Source organism: Lotus japonicus, chromosome 3 (assembly GCF_012489685.1).
Source record: "Lotus japonicus ecotype B-129 chromosome 3, LjGifu_v1.2".
Taxonomy (NCBI): Eukaryota; Viridiplantae; Streptophyta; class Magnoliopsida; order Fabales; family Fabaceae; genus Lotus; species Lotus japonicus.
Window position 1 is genome coordinate 3,704,460 of NC_080043.1, and position 18,423 is coordinate 3,722,882.

General features: G+C 34.0%; 2 protein-coding genes across 2 annotated transcripts; both read left to right on the forward strand.

Annotated features, from left to right (window-relative positions):
• The first annotated feature begins 2,955 nt into the window (after window positions 1–2,955).
• On the forward strand, window positions 2,956–10,154 carry LOC130748574 (uncharacterized). Its single transcript, XM_057601799.1, has 11 exons — window positions 2,956–3,295; window positions 5,240–5,428; window positions 5,559–5,612; window positions 5,818–5,928; window positions 6,206–6,265; window positions 6,360–6,614; window positions 7,110–7,256; window positions 7,397–7,424; window positions 7,761–7,831; window positions 8,808–8,867; window positions 9,800–10,154. The coding sequence occupies exons 1-11, from the start codon at window positions 3,065–3,067 to the stop codon at window positions 9,866–9,868; spliced, it is 1,275 nt and encodes a 424-aa protein (XP_057457782.1). The 5' UTR covers window positions 2,956–3,064; the 3' UTR covers window positions 9,869–10,154.
• Window positions 10,155–16,810: 6,656 nt separating this feature from the next.
• LOC130748275 (auxin-responsive protein SAUR78) lies at window positions 16,811–17,674 on the forward strand. The gene has a single exon (XM_057601458.1). The coding sequence runs from the start codon at window positions 17,063–17,065 to the stop codon at window positions 17,444–17,446; it is 384 nt and encodes a 127-aa protein (XP_057457441.1). The 5' UTR covers window positions 16,811–17,062; the 3' UTR covers window positions 17,447–17,674.
• The last annotated feature ends 749 nt before the right edge of the window (window positions 17,675–18,423 follow it).

Below are 18,423 nucleotides of genomic sequence, written 5' to 3' on the forward strand. Positions count from 1 at the left end.
AAATATCTATCTAAAATCATTTCATGAACGAAATTAGTGACAGGTATTATAGAGGATTTTTTTATAATCAATTTCGTCACTGCTTTACAAACATACAACTTTGTCGTAAAAATGTCAATATTAGCGATGGATTTTATTTTTGTGTCTAAGACTTATCTCTAATTTTAAATACTTGTTAAATTTTATTTATATTGCTGATGAGATTAAATAGACAGATTTAAATTAATGATAATATCTGTGACAAAAAACATCCCCCTACAAAATTTGACAATAATTTCATCTCTACTTTCTTTGCCACACATTTTATGATGGATTTTGATATTCCATTGCAAAAGTTAAAAGGTGTTGAGTGGAGTGTATAATTTAGAGAAGAATGACGTTAGTGTCGTATTAGCAAAGTTAAAGGTAGTGGAGTTTAATTTGCTCTTTAAATTATTTTAAGATTTTATGAGGAGTCGTGTTTGTCCCGCCTTCTTTATGGTTTGGTGTTTGATATCCGGATATTTTGTTGACGGGGGGATGGACCTTAACGTGCATATAGCCTAGATTAACCCTTAACACATTTTATAGATGATTGTTTACTTTCTTGATATTATTTTAACATGTTCGTACATTTGATATTGAATTATGTTATTTAACACGTTATCATATTTGAAATCCTTTTTGACATCATATTTGAATTTGACCTTTGCGTGCTTTATTGTATGTTGCATGGGCGCTTACTGCCACAAATGAATGTAGTCAACGTTGAGATGGAGTGCTAAGTCGTTGGGGAAGCCTTGTTCGAGATGGACCTTTCATTGGGAGCGCCATTAGAGACGATTGAGGTGCGTTCGAGGGACGAGCATATGCGCTCCTTGTTCGGATGGTTGTTATATGTATGGCTTCTTAAATGTCTTAGATCTTTAGTTGGTCATTTGGAGTTGAGTATGTAACTCTAAACCAACTTTATTTCCTTATTGTTCTAGGGTCATTATCGTCCTTGAAGTTTCTTCCAGTGTGTTGACTCGGGAGGGATGACCCAGTTTCATTATTTTTCTTGAGGTTTTGGATTATTTCACTTTTTCTATCTTTTAATGAAATTTTTTTCTGATTCAAATTTCTGCTACCGTTAATTATCTTTATAATTTGTTCAATATTACGATTTTAACCATCGAGAAATCAGAGGGTTACAAGGGAAACAACGATAGAGGTGGTGGTAATGACGATGAAGGTGGGTGTTATCTGGTGACAATGATGGTGGTGGTAGCGACAACGACGACGATGGGGCGAGGTGAAGATGGTGGTGGATGTGGAGGTGACAATGGCAGGGGTGGAGGGTGGTGGTGGTGGAAGTGGCAGTGGCTTGGTGGAGGGTAGTGCAATGGTGACGTTACACGTTATTGGTGGCGTACGACTCGAAACTTTGCACCTTCTCCTTATCGCAAACCCCAACTCTTCAGCTTATCCTTCTCACCAACGCAAGCTCTACAATTTCTCCTTCTCTATCTCGAGTTTGAGATTAGGGTTCAAAGGTCTCGTATTGGGGTTAATTTGACTTAACATGGAGCAAACTTGATTTTAGAAAGTGAATGATGACTATGTTAAATGAAAATACATATTAAAAAAAAACGAAAAAACATGTGGATTGATAAATGTAGACATGGAAATGGTTATTTAGGGACACCATTTCAAATCAAACAAAAACTCTCATGAAAAAAAAGAGCTAGAGCCTTATTTTTTCAGAAATCATTTTTTATTTTTGATTCAGATGTATAATTCATATATATGCTAATCGTTTATTCTTAATTTTTTTTTATATCGGAAAGATAAATTGCATTCGCCAGGAATCGATTTCTTGACCTCCCCTACCCAATCCATATGTCTCCCAGCTCTTACCACTTAGTGTGTGTTTGGTTGCGCGTCACACACCTCCAAAATCACGTTTGGATGAGCAAACGTGGATCTTCAACAAAAATTGATGTTTGGATGCTCTATTTTGGAATCGATTTTAGCAACCAGATGCGGATCTCATTGATGATGCTCTGGGTTGCTTCTCCGTCATAGAGACGCGATTCTCTCCAGATCTGGGTTCCATCTGATTTTTTATTCCGTTTATACCCCTTTCTTCTTGCACCTTGGACTCTTGACATGTGGGGATGATTTTAGAAGAGAAAGGACTTGGAGAAAAGAAAAGCTACATAACTTCCTCTTCTGCTTTCGATCTTCACTGTTTGTCATCTCACCTATGTTTTTTTTTCCTTCTATCCTCCGTCCTTATTCTCTGCGTGCGGCGGCTGCATATATCCTCTCATTGACTGTGTGTGCATTATTAACTTAGGGTTATTGTTTTTTTTTGGGACAAACTTAGGGTTAGTGTTAAATTAGATTGTGGTGTTGGGCTGAGTGGCCCAAGTGCCCAACCGTACAAGGCTAATTTTTTATTTTTTTCTTATTAAATATGATTCAAATCATTATATTAATACAAAATTTTAAAAACAATGGTGGTTGAATGAAATTAAATTTTAATATTCATTTATTTAGTGAAATAAAATTAATAATTTTTCTAATAGTGTATTATATATCATTATTAATTTAGTGAAAGTAAATTAATAAATTAATTCATATTCATTATAATATTCATACCCATTTTGGTCATCATACAATCAAAATCAATTCTAATCAAAGTTATCCAAACGGAATTCTCTTAGAAGAATCACGTTTCTGATAATGTATCCAAACATAAATCACGTCACTCAAACTCACGTTTACCAGATCCAATTCTGGTCAGATCCAATTCTGCTAACACTGATCCAAACACACACTTAAGCTATCATGCGGTGACCGTTTATTCTTAATTGAATGAACTACTTACAAAGTATTTTTGTATAATTCATATGAAAAAATAATTAATTTAACCCAAAATATAAAAACAATAACTAAAATTGAAAGTTACTAGCTGAGGCTTATCATATCATAGCACATAACCTAATCACAAACGGGGGGCATGGAATAGAACCGCATTGAAAATGTTTTCTGGAGATAACACTCTGTCTTTCTGAATCCCTGTCTGTTCCTGCTACCAATGGCAAGAGTAGCTTGCTATCACCTTCACATGGTTCCCAGTTTCGTTCATCCATTGAAGTCAACACTCTTCAGAAACCACACTCTTTTCACCATACACTCTCCTCACCGTTATGGGGTTCAGCCAAGGTTCTCTTTCTCTTCTTCTTCATCGTCCAAGATAAGCATGAGCCTCAGGGCTGGTATCGTTGGTCTCCCCAACGTTGGCAAGTCCACACTCTTCAATGCTGTGGTAAGCCACTCTCTCTGACTTTGCTTGTGTGTGTAAATTATGTGGGTGTTATTGGTCCCAAATGAGAATGATGTTGTTTTTTTGGCATCTGGGTATTGCTTGAAATGATGGGTCTTTGTTCTATCTGTTCTTCAGCTTTGGAATTGAATGGTTGTTTTTAATTTGCAAAATTAAACTTTAGTTTTGGTATGCTCTGTGATGCAATGCTTTGATTGTTTCCTTTATGGTTTGAGCTATCCTTGTTTTATATTGATTTTGAGGGAGTGGTTGTTGTTGCTTCATTGTTTTTGAAACTCTTTGAATGTGCCATGGTTAAAATTTACTTTCAATTTTGCCCTTAGTTGCTCCTTGGGAATATTTTGAGGGAGTGGTTGTTGTTGCTTCCTTGGTTAAAATTTACTTTCAATTTTGCACTTTCATTGTTTACTCAATTTTTTTTTGAGTTGAAAAAATTGCCATCATACATCACACTCCTAATTATCCTCTCCTTGATACTCTATTGTTTGATTGTAGTCAGGCTATACATAAGAGATCAGGTGTACAACCCATACACCATTTCTCTTAATCACTCTCTCTTGCAATATGCATTATTGCTTTCATAAGGCTTTTAGCCTTCAACAAAACTCCAGTTCTTGCTGCTAAGTTATACACATTGTCATAAACCAATTATCCAAAAGCTGTTGGGTAAAGGACTCATGAATGGTTCTATTATATTTCTAACACGCCCCCTAACACGCCCCCTTACCCCTCACGCAAGAGCCCACTTGGGCTTGATTTGAAGCGTGGACAACGTACAGGCCCACAACTCACCTACTATGTGCTGAAACTCAACTTTTTATCGGAATAATGGGGGCAACAGGTATCAAACTCTAGTCTAGACCACTTGGTTATAGAAGCTCTGATATCATGTCATGAACCAATTATCCCAAAAGCTTAAGCTGTTGGGTAAATGAGACATGAATGATCTATATTGTATTTCTATCACGCCCCCTCGTGCAAGAGCCCACTTGGGCTTGAAGCATGGACAATGCATAGGCTCACCTACCGTGTGCTGAAATTCAAATTTTTACTAGAATTATGGGGTAATAAGGATCAAATTCTAGGCCCACTTGGTTACAGAAGCCTGATACCATGTCATGAACCAATTATCCCCAAAGCTTAAGCTGTTGGGTAAAGGATACATGAATGGTTATATTATATTTCTAACATACTTAACTCCCATGCATGCTGCCTCTTGAATATTATAGATTTTTAGATTTTTGTCCTTTTTGAGCACATTAAATAGTCCTGTAAACTGACACAAGTCTTGGTGCTTCACGCAATGCTGTTATTTCGTTTACATATTTATTCAGGTGCTATGGTAGATCACTAAAACTTATGGGCTCGAGTTTAGGTTGCCACATTCATTTATGATAAAATAAAGACAGATTCTTACAGGTGGGCTGAAGTTGAATCTAAACGCATAATGTCTTCCTTATACACCAAGAGGCTTTCTTACTTGTGATGGGGTGACTTGTATTTCGAAACTTACTGAAACATACTAAAAAGCAGAGTAAATGTTATGAGATTTGAAATTTCTGGTTTTTGTAATGACAATTTATTTGGGTTTGTTGTTTTACGTAATGGATAATCTACCAGAGGCGCAGGATCCATACTTATATTTCCTCTAAGCAATAGTTGTGGAGAAATATGAACCTTGCATGACTACTTTTTTTAAAAAAGTCATTGTTAAATTGGCATTATGCTTGGAATACATTTATATGCCTTAATATAATCAATTGACTAGCAAAATTTTGTGAGGATTTTTTTTATTGTTTAGTTTCTTTAATTTCTGCTAAACTTTTTGGCTGATTGTTGTATTGATGTTTTTTGTGCATATTGCCCTAGTTCCCAATGCTATAATAATATATTGAAATTTAATTGATATTGGTCTTTTATTTCTAGGTTGAAAATGGAAAGGCTCAAGCTGCTAATTTTCCATTTTGTACAATAGAGCCAAATGTGGGGATTGTTGCTGTTCCAGATTCTCGTCTCCATGTGCTCTCTGATCTCAGTAAATCTCAGCGAGTGGTTCCAGCGTCCATAGAGTTTGTAGATATAGCTGGGCTTGTCAAGGGTGCAAGTCAAGGCGAGGTTTTCATAATTTCTTTTCACCTTCTTTAGTTTGGTTGTCAACACGCACTTTTTTTTATCAATTTATTTATTGTTGTAGAAAATTGCAAATACATTCTTTGATTCCCTATTCTAACTTCAACTGTTACAGGGTCTGGGTAATAAGTTTTTGTCACATATTCGTGAGGTGGACTCTATACTTCAGGTGTTTCCTTGTCATCATTTTTCTTTCATCATTACTTCTGTTATTTTTGTTCCATGTCTTCCCTTATTATGCACCAAATCAGTAGCTATCTACATATTGTTAATCAGAACTTGGAGTTCTGAAATTATTGTGCTTAAACGTACAGGGTTGTTTTTACTCCATTATCTGATTTAGTATTGAAATGGATCTATTGATTATACATTAGGTTGTACGATGTTTTGATGACAATGACATTATTCATGTGAATGGGAAAGTTGACCCCAAGTCTGATATTGATGTTATCAACTTGGAGCTTGTTTTCTGTGACTTGGACCAGGTCAGGTTACTAACTTCCATGCTACACAAGTTTACTGCCTTTGTTTCCTTTGAATATGTTATTATTGTTCCAAATGGAATTGGCGACACATTAATGAGTTCAATCATATTTATTGTGCTAATTTGGATGGAGTAATTGTATTTTTTCCTTTCTTTTTACTGTGACCAATGCCTTCAAGTTTTTTGCAGTCTATCTGTTTATGCGCAAAACTTGCTATGTATTTCTATGACAAAATCGCTCGATAGAACTAAGATTTTCCTCTTTCCTAGAAATGCAGATTGAGAAAAGACTGGATAAACTAAAGAAGGGCAAGCCGAAGGATTCACAAAGAGTCAAGGTTATATTCTTTAAATATTTCCACCTTTCATTGGTCTTTGTTTTTATTAGTTAGAATACATCATTCCGCTTGATTTTGAAATTCTTGATTTTAGGAAGAGGCAGAAAAGTCTGCACTGGAGAAGATTCGCGTGGCACTCTTGGATGGAAAACCTGCACGATCTGTGACCTTAACTGATTCTGAAAGGGATGCTGTGAAGCACCTCTGCTTGCTCACAATGAAACCCATTATATATGTGGCAAATGTTGCAGAATCTGATCTAGCTGATCCTGCAAAAAATAATTATGTCAATGATGTCACCAATGTTGCATCTGAGCTGCAGTCAGGAATCGTAACAGTTTCAGCACAGGTATATATATATACACACTTTGTTTGGATATGAAAAAAGAATGGTGAAAGAAAGTAGGTAGAAATAAATTGGAAAGAAGAGAAATTGGGGCGGGTTTTTTCTCTGGGATGGAGAGAAAGAAAGGCTAAGAACCTATTTAGTTTTCATTTCCATTTTTTATCTTCATTTCCTGTTTTCAGTTTTAATTACAAAAATGCTACATTATTTTGAGGTAGTTTTTTGTTATCAAAATCTTGTACAGCAAACAATGAAAAGAACATTTTACGATTTTCATTGTTTCCTATGCAAAACTTTAAAATAGGATACAAACAAAAAACAAGCTGACATTTTTGTAGTTAAAACTGAAAATTGGGATTGGAAATTGAAACCTTTTTCTTAAACCAAACAGGACCTAAAGTAAGATTATAATCTCTCTATACTGAAAGAACAATTATTGACATTCTTGTTATTGTGTCCATGGAGAGTCATGTAAGATGGGTTAACGTGTCCTTGCAGGTTGAGGCAGAGCTAACTGAACTAGCTACGGAAGAAAGAAAAGAATATCTGAACTCTCTTGGTGTTAGTGAAAGTGGTCTTGGTAACCTAATCAGGGCAACCTATAGCCTTTTGGGGCTGCGAACTTATTTTACGTCTGGTGAGAAGGTAAGAGGAAAAGCTTGAAAAGTTTTAGCGAGCGTTGCAGTTTGGCATATCCTGTAAAGCATATATGCACCGGTAAATTAGTAGCTTGCAGCACTTGATTCATTATTCAGAACTGATTTGTTTTCGTAATATGAACTCAGGAAACAAAAGCATGGACGATACTTGCAGGTTAGCTTACTCTCTGGATGAGACTTACTCATTGCACAATACTTTGACTGGATTTCATCCTTTTCTGAGAACCATGTTCATTTAATTTGACAAATCCTAGCTATTAATTTGACAAATAATAGCTATTAAAATGTTGCCAGTCTTATCTTTGGACATGCAATGTAGAGATATATTTTTCCTATTGTTGACAAATGCCTGTGTTTAGATTATCTTATGCTCCTTTATTTTGTTATGGAGTAAGTAACCTGAGTGATTGACCAAACTGAATTATGAATAATATAAAGATTAAAGTTAGATTGGATTACTCTTCTAAATTTTAAATCTTCTGTTGTCTAGGAATGACGGCACCTCAAGCTGCTGGAGTGATTCACTCTGACTTCGAGAAGGGTTTCATTCGAGCAGAGACAGTAAGCATCAAGGATATAATTTTGAACTCCTGTTTATATATATGACAGCATATCAGTGTTGTCAAATAGCGGCGCTATAGCGTAGCGTTCTGAGGGCTTTGTGCTATTCCGCTATGAAGGCTTGAAATAGCGGATTTTTGGCTTTCCGCAATTTTCCGTGATCCGCGATTAACAACACTGCAGCACATGCTTAGAAAGTATTGTTAGCATTGTAAACAAAACAGAAAAAGGTTAAGAGGTGATTTTGATATTCCATATTCTAGATGTGGGGGGGGGGGGTAGACTATATACATGGTAAACTTCAATAGTAAAATTATGAGTATTTGCAGAACTCCTGGCTTTTAGTACTACTTTCGGTAAATTCTGTTGAACCTAAGCATCATATTTGTAGATGTAAGTAGATTCTAGTTTCTAGTATTGTACCAGTTATCTCTTAAGTTACTCTTATTATCTAGTCTTCTGTTTAATGACATGTTCCACATTTGTATGTGGCTGGCCATGAAAGTTAAGTAAAGATAAAATAAAGTGAATAAAAGAGAGGACTCCATGAAAACCTATCCAGAAGTCTATTTTACATGACAAAAGGGATGAAAGATGTCTTGATTGAAGCCCATCTTCTCTCAGCTTGTTAATTTCTTGCATTTTGATTCTCATACAGATTGTGATTTGACTGCTTTCCAATTTTCTTGCATGGAAACTCATATTTTCTTACTGTTGATAGCAAGTTTTGATATGTTAGAGTTTTGTATTAAATTTTCTAGAATTGGTTTTCTGCATTCTTTATTCTGATTTATAGATACACACTAAGATAGACAAAGAGCTGATTCTTGCTGTATTTGGGCAACTGAATCAAGTACACCCTGACAATTTATTTATTTTTATTTGTAATTTTGCATGCTGTTGTGTTTATTTTAAGCATGTCAAAGTTTGCATGCTGCATTCATTAACCTTCATTAAAAATGTTGTTTTTAATTAGGTGTCTTATGATGATTTTGTTGCTGCTGGTTCATTAGCTGCAGCACGAGAGAAAGGAGTTGTAAGTTGCTTATTTCATGTTCCTCCCAGTAAAGTAGGTTTTCTTTTATATTCATGTATATCATGTTAGCCTTAGTAAAATGCATACCCTTTTATTGACTTCTATTTGTTTCCTATATTGGTTTCTATAAGCACCGGATTATAAAATGTGATTTAGATGAATGCTCATCTATTTTTTAATTTTTTGTCAATATGACCTAAATTCATTGGTTTTATCAAGAACTTATCCTTATGTTTTCTCCCGTTTTTGTGTCTTATAACAATAAACTGGTACATTGCTGGCATATCAGTTAGGCTATTCAATACTCTGCCACAGTTATACCTATGAGGTTGGAACTGTTTGAATATATATTTATATATAAATCAAGTATTTGGATAAATCAATTCAAAAACTGACAACTTAAATTGATGTATTTTAATTAATTGTCATTTTCGAACAATTTTGTTTGGATAAATATTTTAAAAGTTGGATGAAGAGTATTTAATAGGTTGAGGGGGGAGAGAGGAGAGTTGAGAGGAGGTATTTTTAGAATTTGTTCTAAAAGGGTGAAAATCCTTTATCTTGAGTTAGGAAATTATCCTATAAAATTACCTGGTATTTTTAAAATTCTCTTATTTGATATGCAAACAAATTCTTTTTGGTTTCAGAAATTTGAAATTCTCAACAAATACATTCCCTCAATTAAATCCCCTATCCAAACAAGGGATTACATGGCTACTGCTTCATGATTATTTGTACATAAGGGGTTGATAGTAGTGGGTAGGAACTAGGAAGAGCTTGGTTCCTTAAATAATCCATGTATGCTGTAATTATGTTGTGAATGAATATTCATTTCCCTTCCCCTGCTGGACCTCTACAAATTCATAAACAGGAAATCATTTCCTTTTCTCGTGTGCCATCATTCTAATTTTACTGAAATATGTTGTTTGCAGTTGAGATCTGAAGGTAAAGATTACATTGTACAAGAAGGTGATGTCATGTTGTTTCGATTCAATGTTTAGCAGAACTTACAGCTCCCAGCTGAGAGTCAGTGGAGAAATTGAGATGTAATTTATGACTAAGGTCAGGAAAATTTTCAGCCAATTGCTGGTTATAGTTTGCATAAGCATTGTTTTGTTATAGGGACAAATGCTCCCTGTTAGGAGCCAGTGAAGAGTTGAAACAATATATGACTACAGGTCCCCAAATTTTCTCAGCCAATTGCTGATTATGATCTGGAAGAGGCATTGTATTTTTTAGTGAAAAAAGGTTAATTTTTTAGTGCAATGCATAAAATTTGCTTGAATATTTATATATGAAAAGTCTCTCCCCCCCCCCCCCCCCTCCCCCCATTGGACTAAATTTTAAAATATAACAAATATATGCAAGATATACATGCCGTGTCATTACACTCCAATCTAAACACGAGCAGCTTCTTTACATGCACCTTGTTTTTTTCATTTGGCATCATCAGATAATGTTTAATTTAGTGCTTGTTTGGATAACTTTATCAGAATTGATTGTGATTTGTGATTGTAGTTGATTTTGTTAAACTTGATTATGATAATAGTGAGTTGAAACTTGAAAGCGAACTGATTCGTGTTTGGACACATTTATATGAAGTGATTTATATACGGTAGTGCTGTGAAATCCATTGTAAAATCCACAATTGATTATGATCCTGTTTGCCGTTTGGATACGGATTAATGACAATTATTGGGCTTATCTACTAGAAAAAGCACTAGATAAGCTCCAATGAGTGCTCTTTGTTCCGCATCCAAATAGGCTCTAAGTCTGTTGCATAAGCTAGGATTTATAGCTTCATCCTAGAAATGATTTTGGAGCTTTAGCCTTTAATCAATTATGGAAGGCCTAGCATCAAATTATCCAGATTTCACTGGTTTATGAAAATTGCTGCAATATTTGAAACATGTGAAGGAGTTTTGGTAAATTTTACTGATGAGGTTCCTGCATGATATTCTTCTTTAGAGTCTCCCACATTATAAAATCAATTTTTCAACTTGATAACTAACTTCCCTCTTGAATTACCTTTCTACTTATCCACTCCTTAATTTATTAAATTAGAGCCCTGATTCTTTATTCCCATGAAGTCACATTATACTATTTCTTCTCATAAAGTGATGTTATTTGATGATATAACATGTATGTATTCCCATGAGTTTATATATTAAATCAAACGAAACCATTAGTGACTTTTTTTTTCTTAAATCCAACAGTTGATTTTTAATCAACATTAAATATAATAAGATATTTGTAAATCATCATGGAAATGATTGTTATAAACAGTTTTCTACAATTAAAATTATTTCTCATGATATTATCAATTTGATTACATTTTAATAAACTAACATGTGTTGCATGAGATATTTTGGTAGTTGGTTACTAAATTAAAGTATGAATCTTGATTAACAACATTCTTCTTGGAGAAGTAAGGAAACTATATCATATATTTAGCAGGATCCTCGTCACAAGTGACTATTGTTGATGATGACGAGCAGATAAAAGGACCCATCCGCCAGCTAATCCCGTTTAAGCATGTAATAAATAATTAAAGTTCATTTCAGCTTAGCTTCAACGTCATAAAATATTTGTAGTTCAGCAAAGAAGGAAAAAAATAATTATAAGGATGAGATCTTGGAAGCTTTAAGATTTTCATTGTCTTTGAACCAAAATCGCTGTCTATGACAAACCAGTGGCCATCTTGCAAATGACAATCAAAATTGCCACTGAGCTTTGACACCATAAAAGGGTTGTCTAAATCACAAATGTAGGTAACTTTATATGCATCATAGGTGAAATGTGATGCATGGGTACGGCTGTTTTGGCCGCGTACCCGTTCAAAAAAAAAATGGTTCCTGGCTCAAAACGATGACGTTTTGCCTTTTTCTTTATTTTTTTTTCCTGGCTCAAAACGACATCGTTTTGGCCTTTATATTTTTTTTTCCTGGCTCAAAACGACGACGTTTTGTTTTTTTTTTGCATAATTTATTTATATTTAAATATTATGTATATTTTATTATATATTATATTTAAAAAATATACATATATCTAACGTATCCGTACCCTTGTTTTTTCAAAAATCGCGTACCGCGTACCCAATACCGTACCCGTACCGGGTACCGTACCCGTACCCGTGCAACACAGTAGGTGAACCAATGATATTTATTAATCAATTTGTGAAGATTTTCTCAGAGAAAAAAAGAGTTTTAAGTAGAATGATAATGATAAAAGGACTTGATTTACATTAATAAAATAGTTGAGAGATTTAATCTGCATAGAATATAATTGGAGAACTGAAATCACTCATAGTTACAATTAGAGTACCAAAACTGCAATTAAGAAAGAAAATGTCCATTATAACCCTAATAAATTTCGGAGTGTGAGGCTTTCTGCATTTTTTCTTCCTAGTGGACCTTCCCCCTCCCCCTTCCTGATCACATGTTAGAATATATATGCCAGGCAGTACCATCAATATTGATTCCCTTTGAAAATAAATATTGATTTCAATTCAAATCAATTGTGAATTGTTACACTTTTTTGAAGGACCAGAAAGGGAGTGATGTTGGATGATTCTAACAAGCGATACCTATTTGGTTGTCATTCAAATACTACAAAGGATGCTGATGTGATGTTTATGAAAGTGCACCATTGTTTGTTGATAGAGAAATAAAATGTAGATATTAATGAATCAAAAGCCCTAAGTCTTGGTTCAAAGTTGGAGTAACTAAGGCTGAGCTTTACATGTTATTAGATTTCTACATTGTATATATTCATTATATTGTCTCAAATAATGTCGTAGAGAAATATTTTTAACTAACTATATAAGTTTGCATAATGGTTTAATACTTTATCTCTTAAACAAGTGGTTATAGATTCGATTTTTAATTCTTATGAATGGAAAAACTCTTTAATCAGCTCAAATCGCTAGTGTGCTGACTGTGGGACTATGAATTAGTCTCACGGCTATTAGTTGTAGATACTTTTACTATCGAGTACAAATAAATACATTTGTGAATGAGTTTTGTCGCACATGGTGATTCTATCAAACTCGGACAAAATTGTCTATTGATACATATAGTTTAAATAAAAAAAATCTTAAATTAAATTGCGAAAAATGGTAGAGACAAACAACCATTCTTAGGTTTCAAAAGCAGACAAAATTCAGTGTTAAGTGTTCCCTTTGGTGAGTTGTAAATGCAACTTGAGCAATTGCACTTGGTGCATCAACTTGTGCAAGATGCACCCAATTGCTCACGTCTGAAAGGAACAAAGGGAGATGTTTGGGGAGAAATAGTTACGTGCATAACTTTAAGGATCATCCATATAAGACGAAGCACCTAATCAAGGTTCCATTCCTGTGGGTCATTAACTCCATGGCACATCTAGGTGTAATTGAGGGGCCCCGTTTTTCTCTTTTTGATGAAACCATCTAGATATTTAGAGCAAGGAAATAACATATCTTTCTGAAAATATAAATTTTCAGATAGTTGTCAGAATAATGACTCATCTTATCTCAAATGTTATCTTGAATTATTTGTCCTGTCATGTAAAGTTCTTAATAGTTTGTGCATAGCTGAAATGAAGTCAAACATGTATGTTGTTAAGAGCTTGATATATGACTATGTTCCTTGTACCCCAAAAGCAAAAGACTAGGTGCCGAGAATAGTGTAACCAGCCTTGATTTGTAAATGTCTGCATAAACTTAATCATGTTCCAAGGAAATGAAAAGGACAAAACCAAAATGAAAAATCACAAGAGGAAAAAATAAGAGAGAAAGAAAAAAATATGAGTAGAGAGAAAGATGTGAGAAAAAATGTATATTTTATAGGTTGTTTTGGGTTCCGTTGTTTTGATATGATAGTAAGTGAATTCTCTATTCTCTTATTTGGTTGAATAGAAAATGAAAAAATAAAATATTATTTTTGTGTAAAATAACATTTTATCATAAAAATATAAATATTTATGAATAAGTAAGATAACAGTGGATAAAATTTGTGCAAATTTCTCAGTGTTGGTGGAAATTCCCAATTTTTAGTCGAAATTCTTGAATTTTAAAGGTATTGTCCCTTGAAATGAGTGACAGAATTCAAAAAAATTAATTTTTCATAGTTTCATTATATGATGAAGGAGAGCTTTAACCAAACTTTCTCATGCCAAAATTTGTTCAAATTTTTGAGTGTTGGTTAAAATTTTCAATTTTTTGTCGAAATTCTTGAATTTTAAATGTATTAGCCCTTAGAATGAGTGACAGAATTCCAAAAAAATTAAATTTTCTGAGTTTCGTTGTATGATTAAGGGGAGCCTTAACCAAACTTTCTCAACGTAAAATATGGGCAATTTTTTTAGTGTAAGTGCAAATTTTCAATTTTTGTCGAAATTCATGAGTTTTAAAGGGCCCATTGATTTAGTTGCGAAATCTAAAAAAATTAAATTTTTTGAGTTCCAAGGTATAAAGAAGGGAGACTTTAACTAGGTTTTACTCAGGATTAATATTATGAAATTATTTAGTATCGGTGTAGTTTTTTTTTGTTTTTAGCTGTAATTCTTCTCATTTAAAAGTGTTAGCCCATGGAATGAGTGACGAAATCCGAAAATAATTAAATTCCTCACGTTTCATAATATGATGAAGGAGAACTTTAACCAAAATTTCTCATGCTAAATTTGTGAAAATGTTAGAGTGTTGTGAAAATTTTCAATTTTTGTTCGAAATTCTTGAGTTTTAAAGCTAAATGCCCATGGAATAAGTGACGAATTCCAAAAAAATTAAATTTTACAAGTTTGATCATATAATGAAGGGGTGCTTTAACTAAATTTTCTCAAGTTAAAATTTGTGCAAATTTCTGAATTAGCCCTTGGAATGGGTGACATAATTTAAAAAAATTAATTTTTCCGAGTTTCATTATATGATGAAGGGGAGCTTTAACCAAACTTTTTCAAGCCCATATTTGTTCATATTTTAGAGTGTTGGTTGAAATTTTCAGTTGTTTGTCGAAATTCTTGAATTTTAAATGTATTAGCCCTTGGAATGTGTGACAAAATTAAAAAAAAAAACTAAATTTTCTGAGTTTCGTCATATGATTAAGAGGAGCCTTAACCAAACTTTCTCAACGTAAAATATGGGCAAAATTTTTAGTGTAGGTGCAAATTTTCAATTTTTGTCGAAATTCATGAGTTTTAAAGGTTAACCTATGGATTTAGTTGCGAAATCTAAAAAATTTAAATTTTTTGAGTTTCATGGTATAAAGAGGGAGGCTTTAACTAGGTTTTACTCAGGATTAAAATTATGAATTTATTTAGTATCGGTGTAGTTGTTTTTGTTTTTAGCCGTAATTCTTTTGATTTAAAGGTGTTAGCCCATGAAATGAGTGACGAAATCCGAAAATAATTAAATTCCCCACGTTTCATAATATGATGAAGGAGAAATTTAACCAAACTTTCTCAAGCTAAATTTGTGCAAATGTTAGAGTGTTGGTGAAAATTTTCAATTTTTGTTCGAATTTATCTAGTTTTAAAGCTAAATGCCCATGGAATAAGTGACGAATTCCAAAAAAAATTAAATTTTACAAGTTTTATCATATAATGAAGGAGTGCTTTAACCAAATTTTCTCAAGCTAAAATTTTTGCAAATTTCTGAGTGTTTGTGGAATTTTTCAATTTTTAGTCAAAATTCTTGAATTTTAAAGGTATTAGCCCTTGGAATGGGTGACGGAATTCAAAAAAATTAATTTTTCCGAGTTTCATTATATGATGAAGTGGAGCTTTAATCAAACTTTCTCAAGCCCAAATTTGTTCAGTTTTTGAGTGTTGGTTGAAATTTTCAATTGTTTGTTGAAATTCTTGAATTTTAAATGTATTAGCCCTTGGAATGGGTGACATAATTCAAAAAAATTAATTTTACACTCTCTATTCAAATGAAGGAGACCGCAAAATGTGGTGGGACCCACCTATCTTTCTCTCTTCCATATCTCACTCTCTTCTACCAAATAAGATTAGAGACTTCTCTCCCCTATAACTATTTCCACTCTAACTCTCTTCCCAAAATTAACTAATACAAAAAAAAGTGTTAAGTTGTGTTTGGTAAAAACAGTAGTTCCAAAAAGAGAGATGTGAGTTAGAGATGGCAATGGGGTAGAGCGGGGGAAGGGAATGCTTCCCCGCTTCCTTCATCTATAACTGTCTCCATCCCCTATTCCAGAGTGATTTTTTCTCTCATCTTCATTTCTCACCTCCCATGGGTTCCCATGAGGATCCACACACATCATTAAAATTTAAAAGTACACAGAAAAATACTTAAACTTGTGCAACAAGTTAAAAAACCACAAATGATTATGAAACCACATCAAATTCAATACAAATATATAATAAATAAAATTTAAACAAAATTAATTGATAATTATTATAGAATAAGAATTTTGAAATTTAAAAACTAACATTCTATTTATCCAAAATGTGAAGTCTAGCCCTGAAAATACACCTTTAAACATTCAACTCATTTTTAAAAAAATAAAATTCTAATTTTTATCACAAGATAATGCCATTAGTTTTGCAGCTTTTTTTAACAGTAACCTCTAGCTTCAATCACAATCAATTTTTGGTTAGAAATCAAGTGTCCAAAAGGACTCCCAAATATATATAATTTTTACTATCCATAATTTATTTTACTCTATGAGTGATTGATCATGAAATTTCACTAACGGAAAACCAAACACACATTGCACATTTTCTTTATTCTTTTTTAAAATAAGCTCTTCCTTTCTGGGTGGCATGGGCATGAGTAGTGGGGTTCAAGTCCTTGGCCAGAATCAAATTGGTTCAGAGAAACAATGGGCTCTCTACTTGAATGCCTGACCTGGTCAGTGATGAGTGACAAGAGCAATTCAGTTTGTGTCTGCAGTCTGTCTGTTGTGAGTGTAAGTTAAAACCACTCTGCCCTCAAATGTATCATCCAAAAGATGACTTGTTTGTGTCACTAAAAATGTTTGGTTGCAAATTGACCCCACACTTCTAGCACCGGAAAACAATGACTTTGCACCCACCTCACCTCTCTCACTCTCTTTAAAAGTACCTTAACACTTTTTCTGAGTGTATTTTAAGCCTCTTTCTCCTCTCTTTTCATTTTCTTATTCATTGGTTTTTCCTCTCTCTGATCCTTTCCTTCCCTGAATCTCAACCCCAAAAAACAAGAAAGAAAAAGCATGAAGAAGATCAATCTATTACTGAGAAAGTGCAAGAGCTTGTCAAGGCAACTTGGAAGATCTTCATCATATAGTAGCTTGAGGTCCAAATCTACCAAGGAAGACTTGTGGGCAGGACATGGCATAATGCAAGAAGATGAACATTGTGAAACAATATTTGTTGGGAGCACAAGGAAACGGTATGTGATCAGCTCCAAGTACCTGAATCACCCTCTTCTAAATGCTCTGATCAACAAGTCAAAGCAAAATGATAGTGATGAAAATGTTTTGGTGGTCAACTGTGAGGTGGTTCTCTTTGATCATCTATTGTGGATGCTAGAAAATGCAGATCCTAAGCTTGGTTCTGAGTCTTTGGAGGAATTGGCTGAACTCTATGTGTTTTAAGAGTTGTCAAAGTGTAGATTTCAGATACCAAATTTATCTTGCAAAATGTAATGATTGAGAGTCCTTTTTGTTTTCTTGTACAATGACTTTATATCTATGGTGCATTAAATGGTCATAGCTGAATTATGTTCTAACTCACTGAGTTTTCAAGAGCCATATGCTTGATTAAGGCCATTAACTTGTTTCTTTGGGAAATGGGCATGTGCAGATGGCTTTCTTAGAGTTCAATTCAACTCCTTTTGTTTTAGTTTGGTGATTATTTTATAATGTTGACGTTTGTAATGATGACTTTAAATTTAAAATTTGGCATAAATTATATCTCATCTCGCTGTTCCTTCTTCATTTAGTTATCAACATGAATCCCACTAAGTATTTTATAATGCTGATGTTTGTAATGCACCCTACCTTGATGAATTGCAAAGTTCTTTGTTGGTGAATGAACAATAGATTATCAGAAGTTCAGCACTAGAGGAGCATTCAATGAAGGCTTCTCAAGATCATATTTCGAAAATGTTAGAGAAAGGGGTAGAGGCATAGGTAGTGGAAGAGGAAGAAGATTTATCCAGGGTAGAGGCAACTGTTCCGGCCAACTCCTAAGCCACCCGACATGAAGACATCTTAAGGCATGCATAAAAGTATTTGGTATAAGGCGGACTAAATGACTCGGTCAGCGTTTGCCCGTAAACAATGAGCTAAGGCAGAACGACCATAGGCCATTTGCTCGCTCGAAAGTTCAACTTAAAGGACCTTCCTCACACTTTTCAAGACAAATACCATGAGCTCCGAGCCTATAAATACAAATTTTATCGTTCATTTTCATAACAAGCTATTAATTATTAGCACTTACACTTGAGTTCTAACTGAATTACTGAGATTCTCTCCCAACACTTGCTCTGACTTGGGCGTAAGAGTATCTTCTGCAGGTATCCCCTCGCCCTGGAACCTGGAGCTCCGTCGTGACCTCAGGGACAACAACC

What these genes read in the sequence shown, in the direction of transcription:
- LOC130748574 (XM_057601799.1), top strand. Translation starts at nt 3,065, where the DNA reads ATGGCAAGAGTAGCTTGCTATCACCTTCACATGGTTCCCAGTTTCGTT. An exon ending in AGGTGGACTCTATACTTCAG is followed by an intron (nt 5,613 to 5,817) that starts GTGTTTCCTTGT and finishes ATTATACATTAG; the next exon opens with GTTGTACGATGTTTTGATGA. An exon ending in TCGTAACAGTTTCAGCACAG is followed by an intron (nt 6,615 to 7,109) that starts GTATATATATAT and finishes GTGTCCTTGCAG; the next exon opens with GTTGAGGCAGAGCTAACTGA.
- LOC130748275 (XM_057601458.1), top strand. Translation starts at nt 17,063, where the DNA reads ATGAAGAAGATCAATCTATTACTGAGAAAGTGCAAGAGCTTGTCAAGG.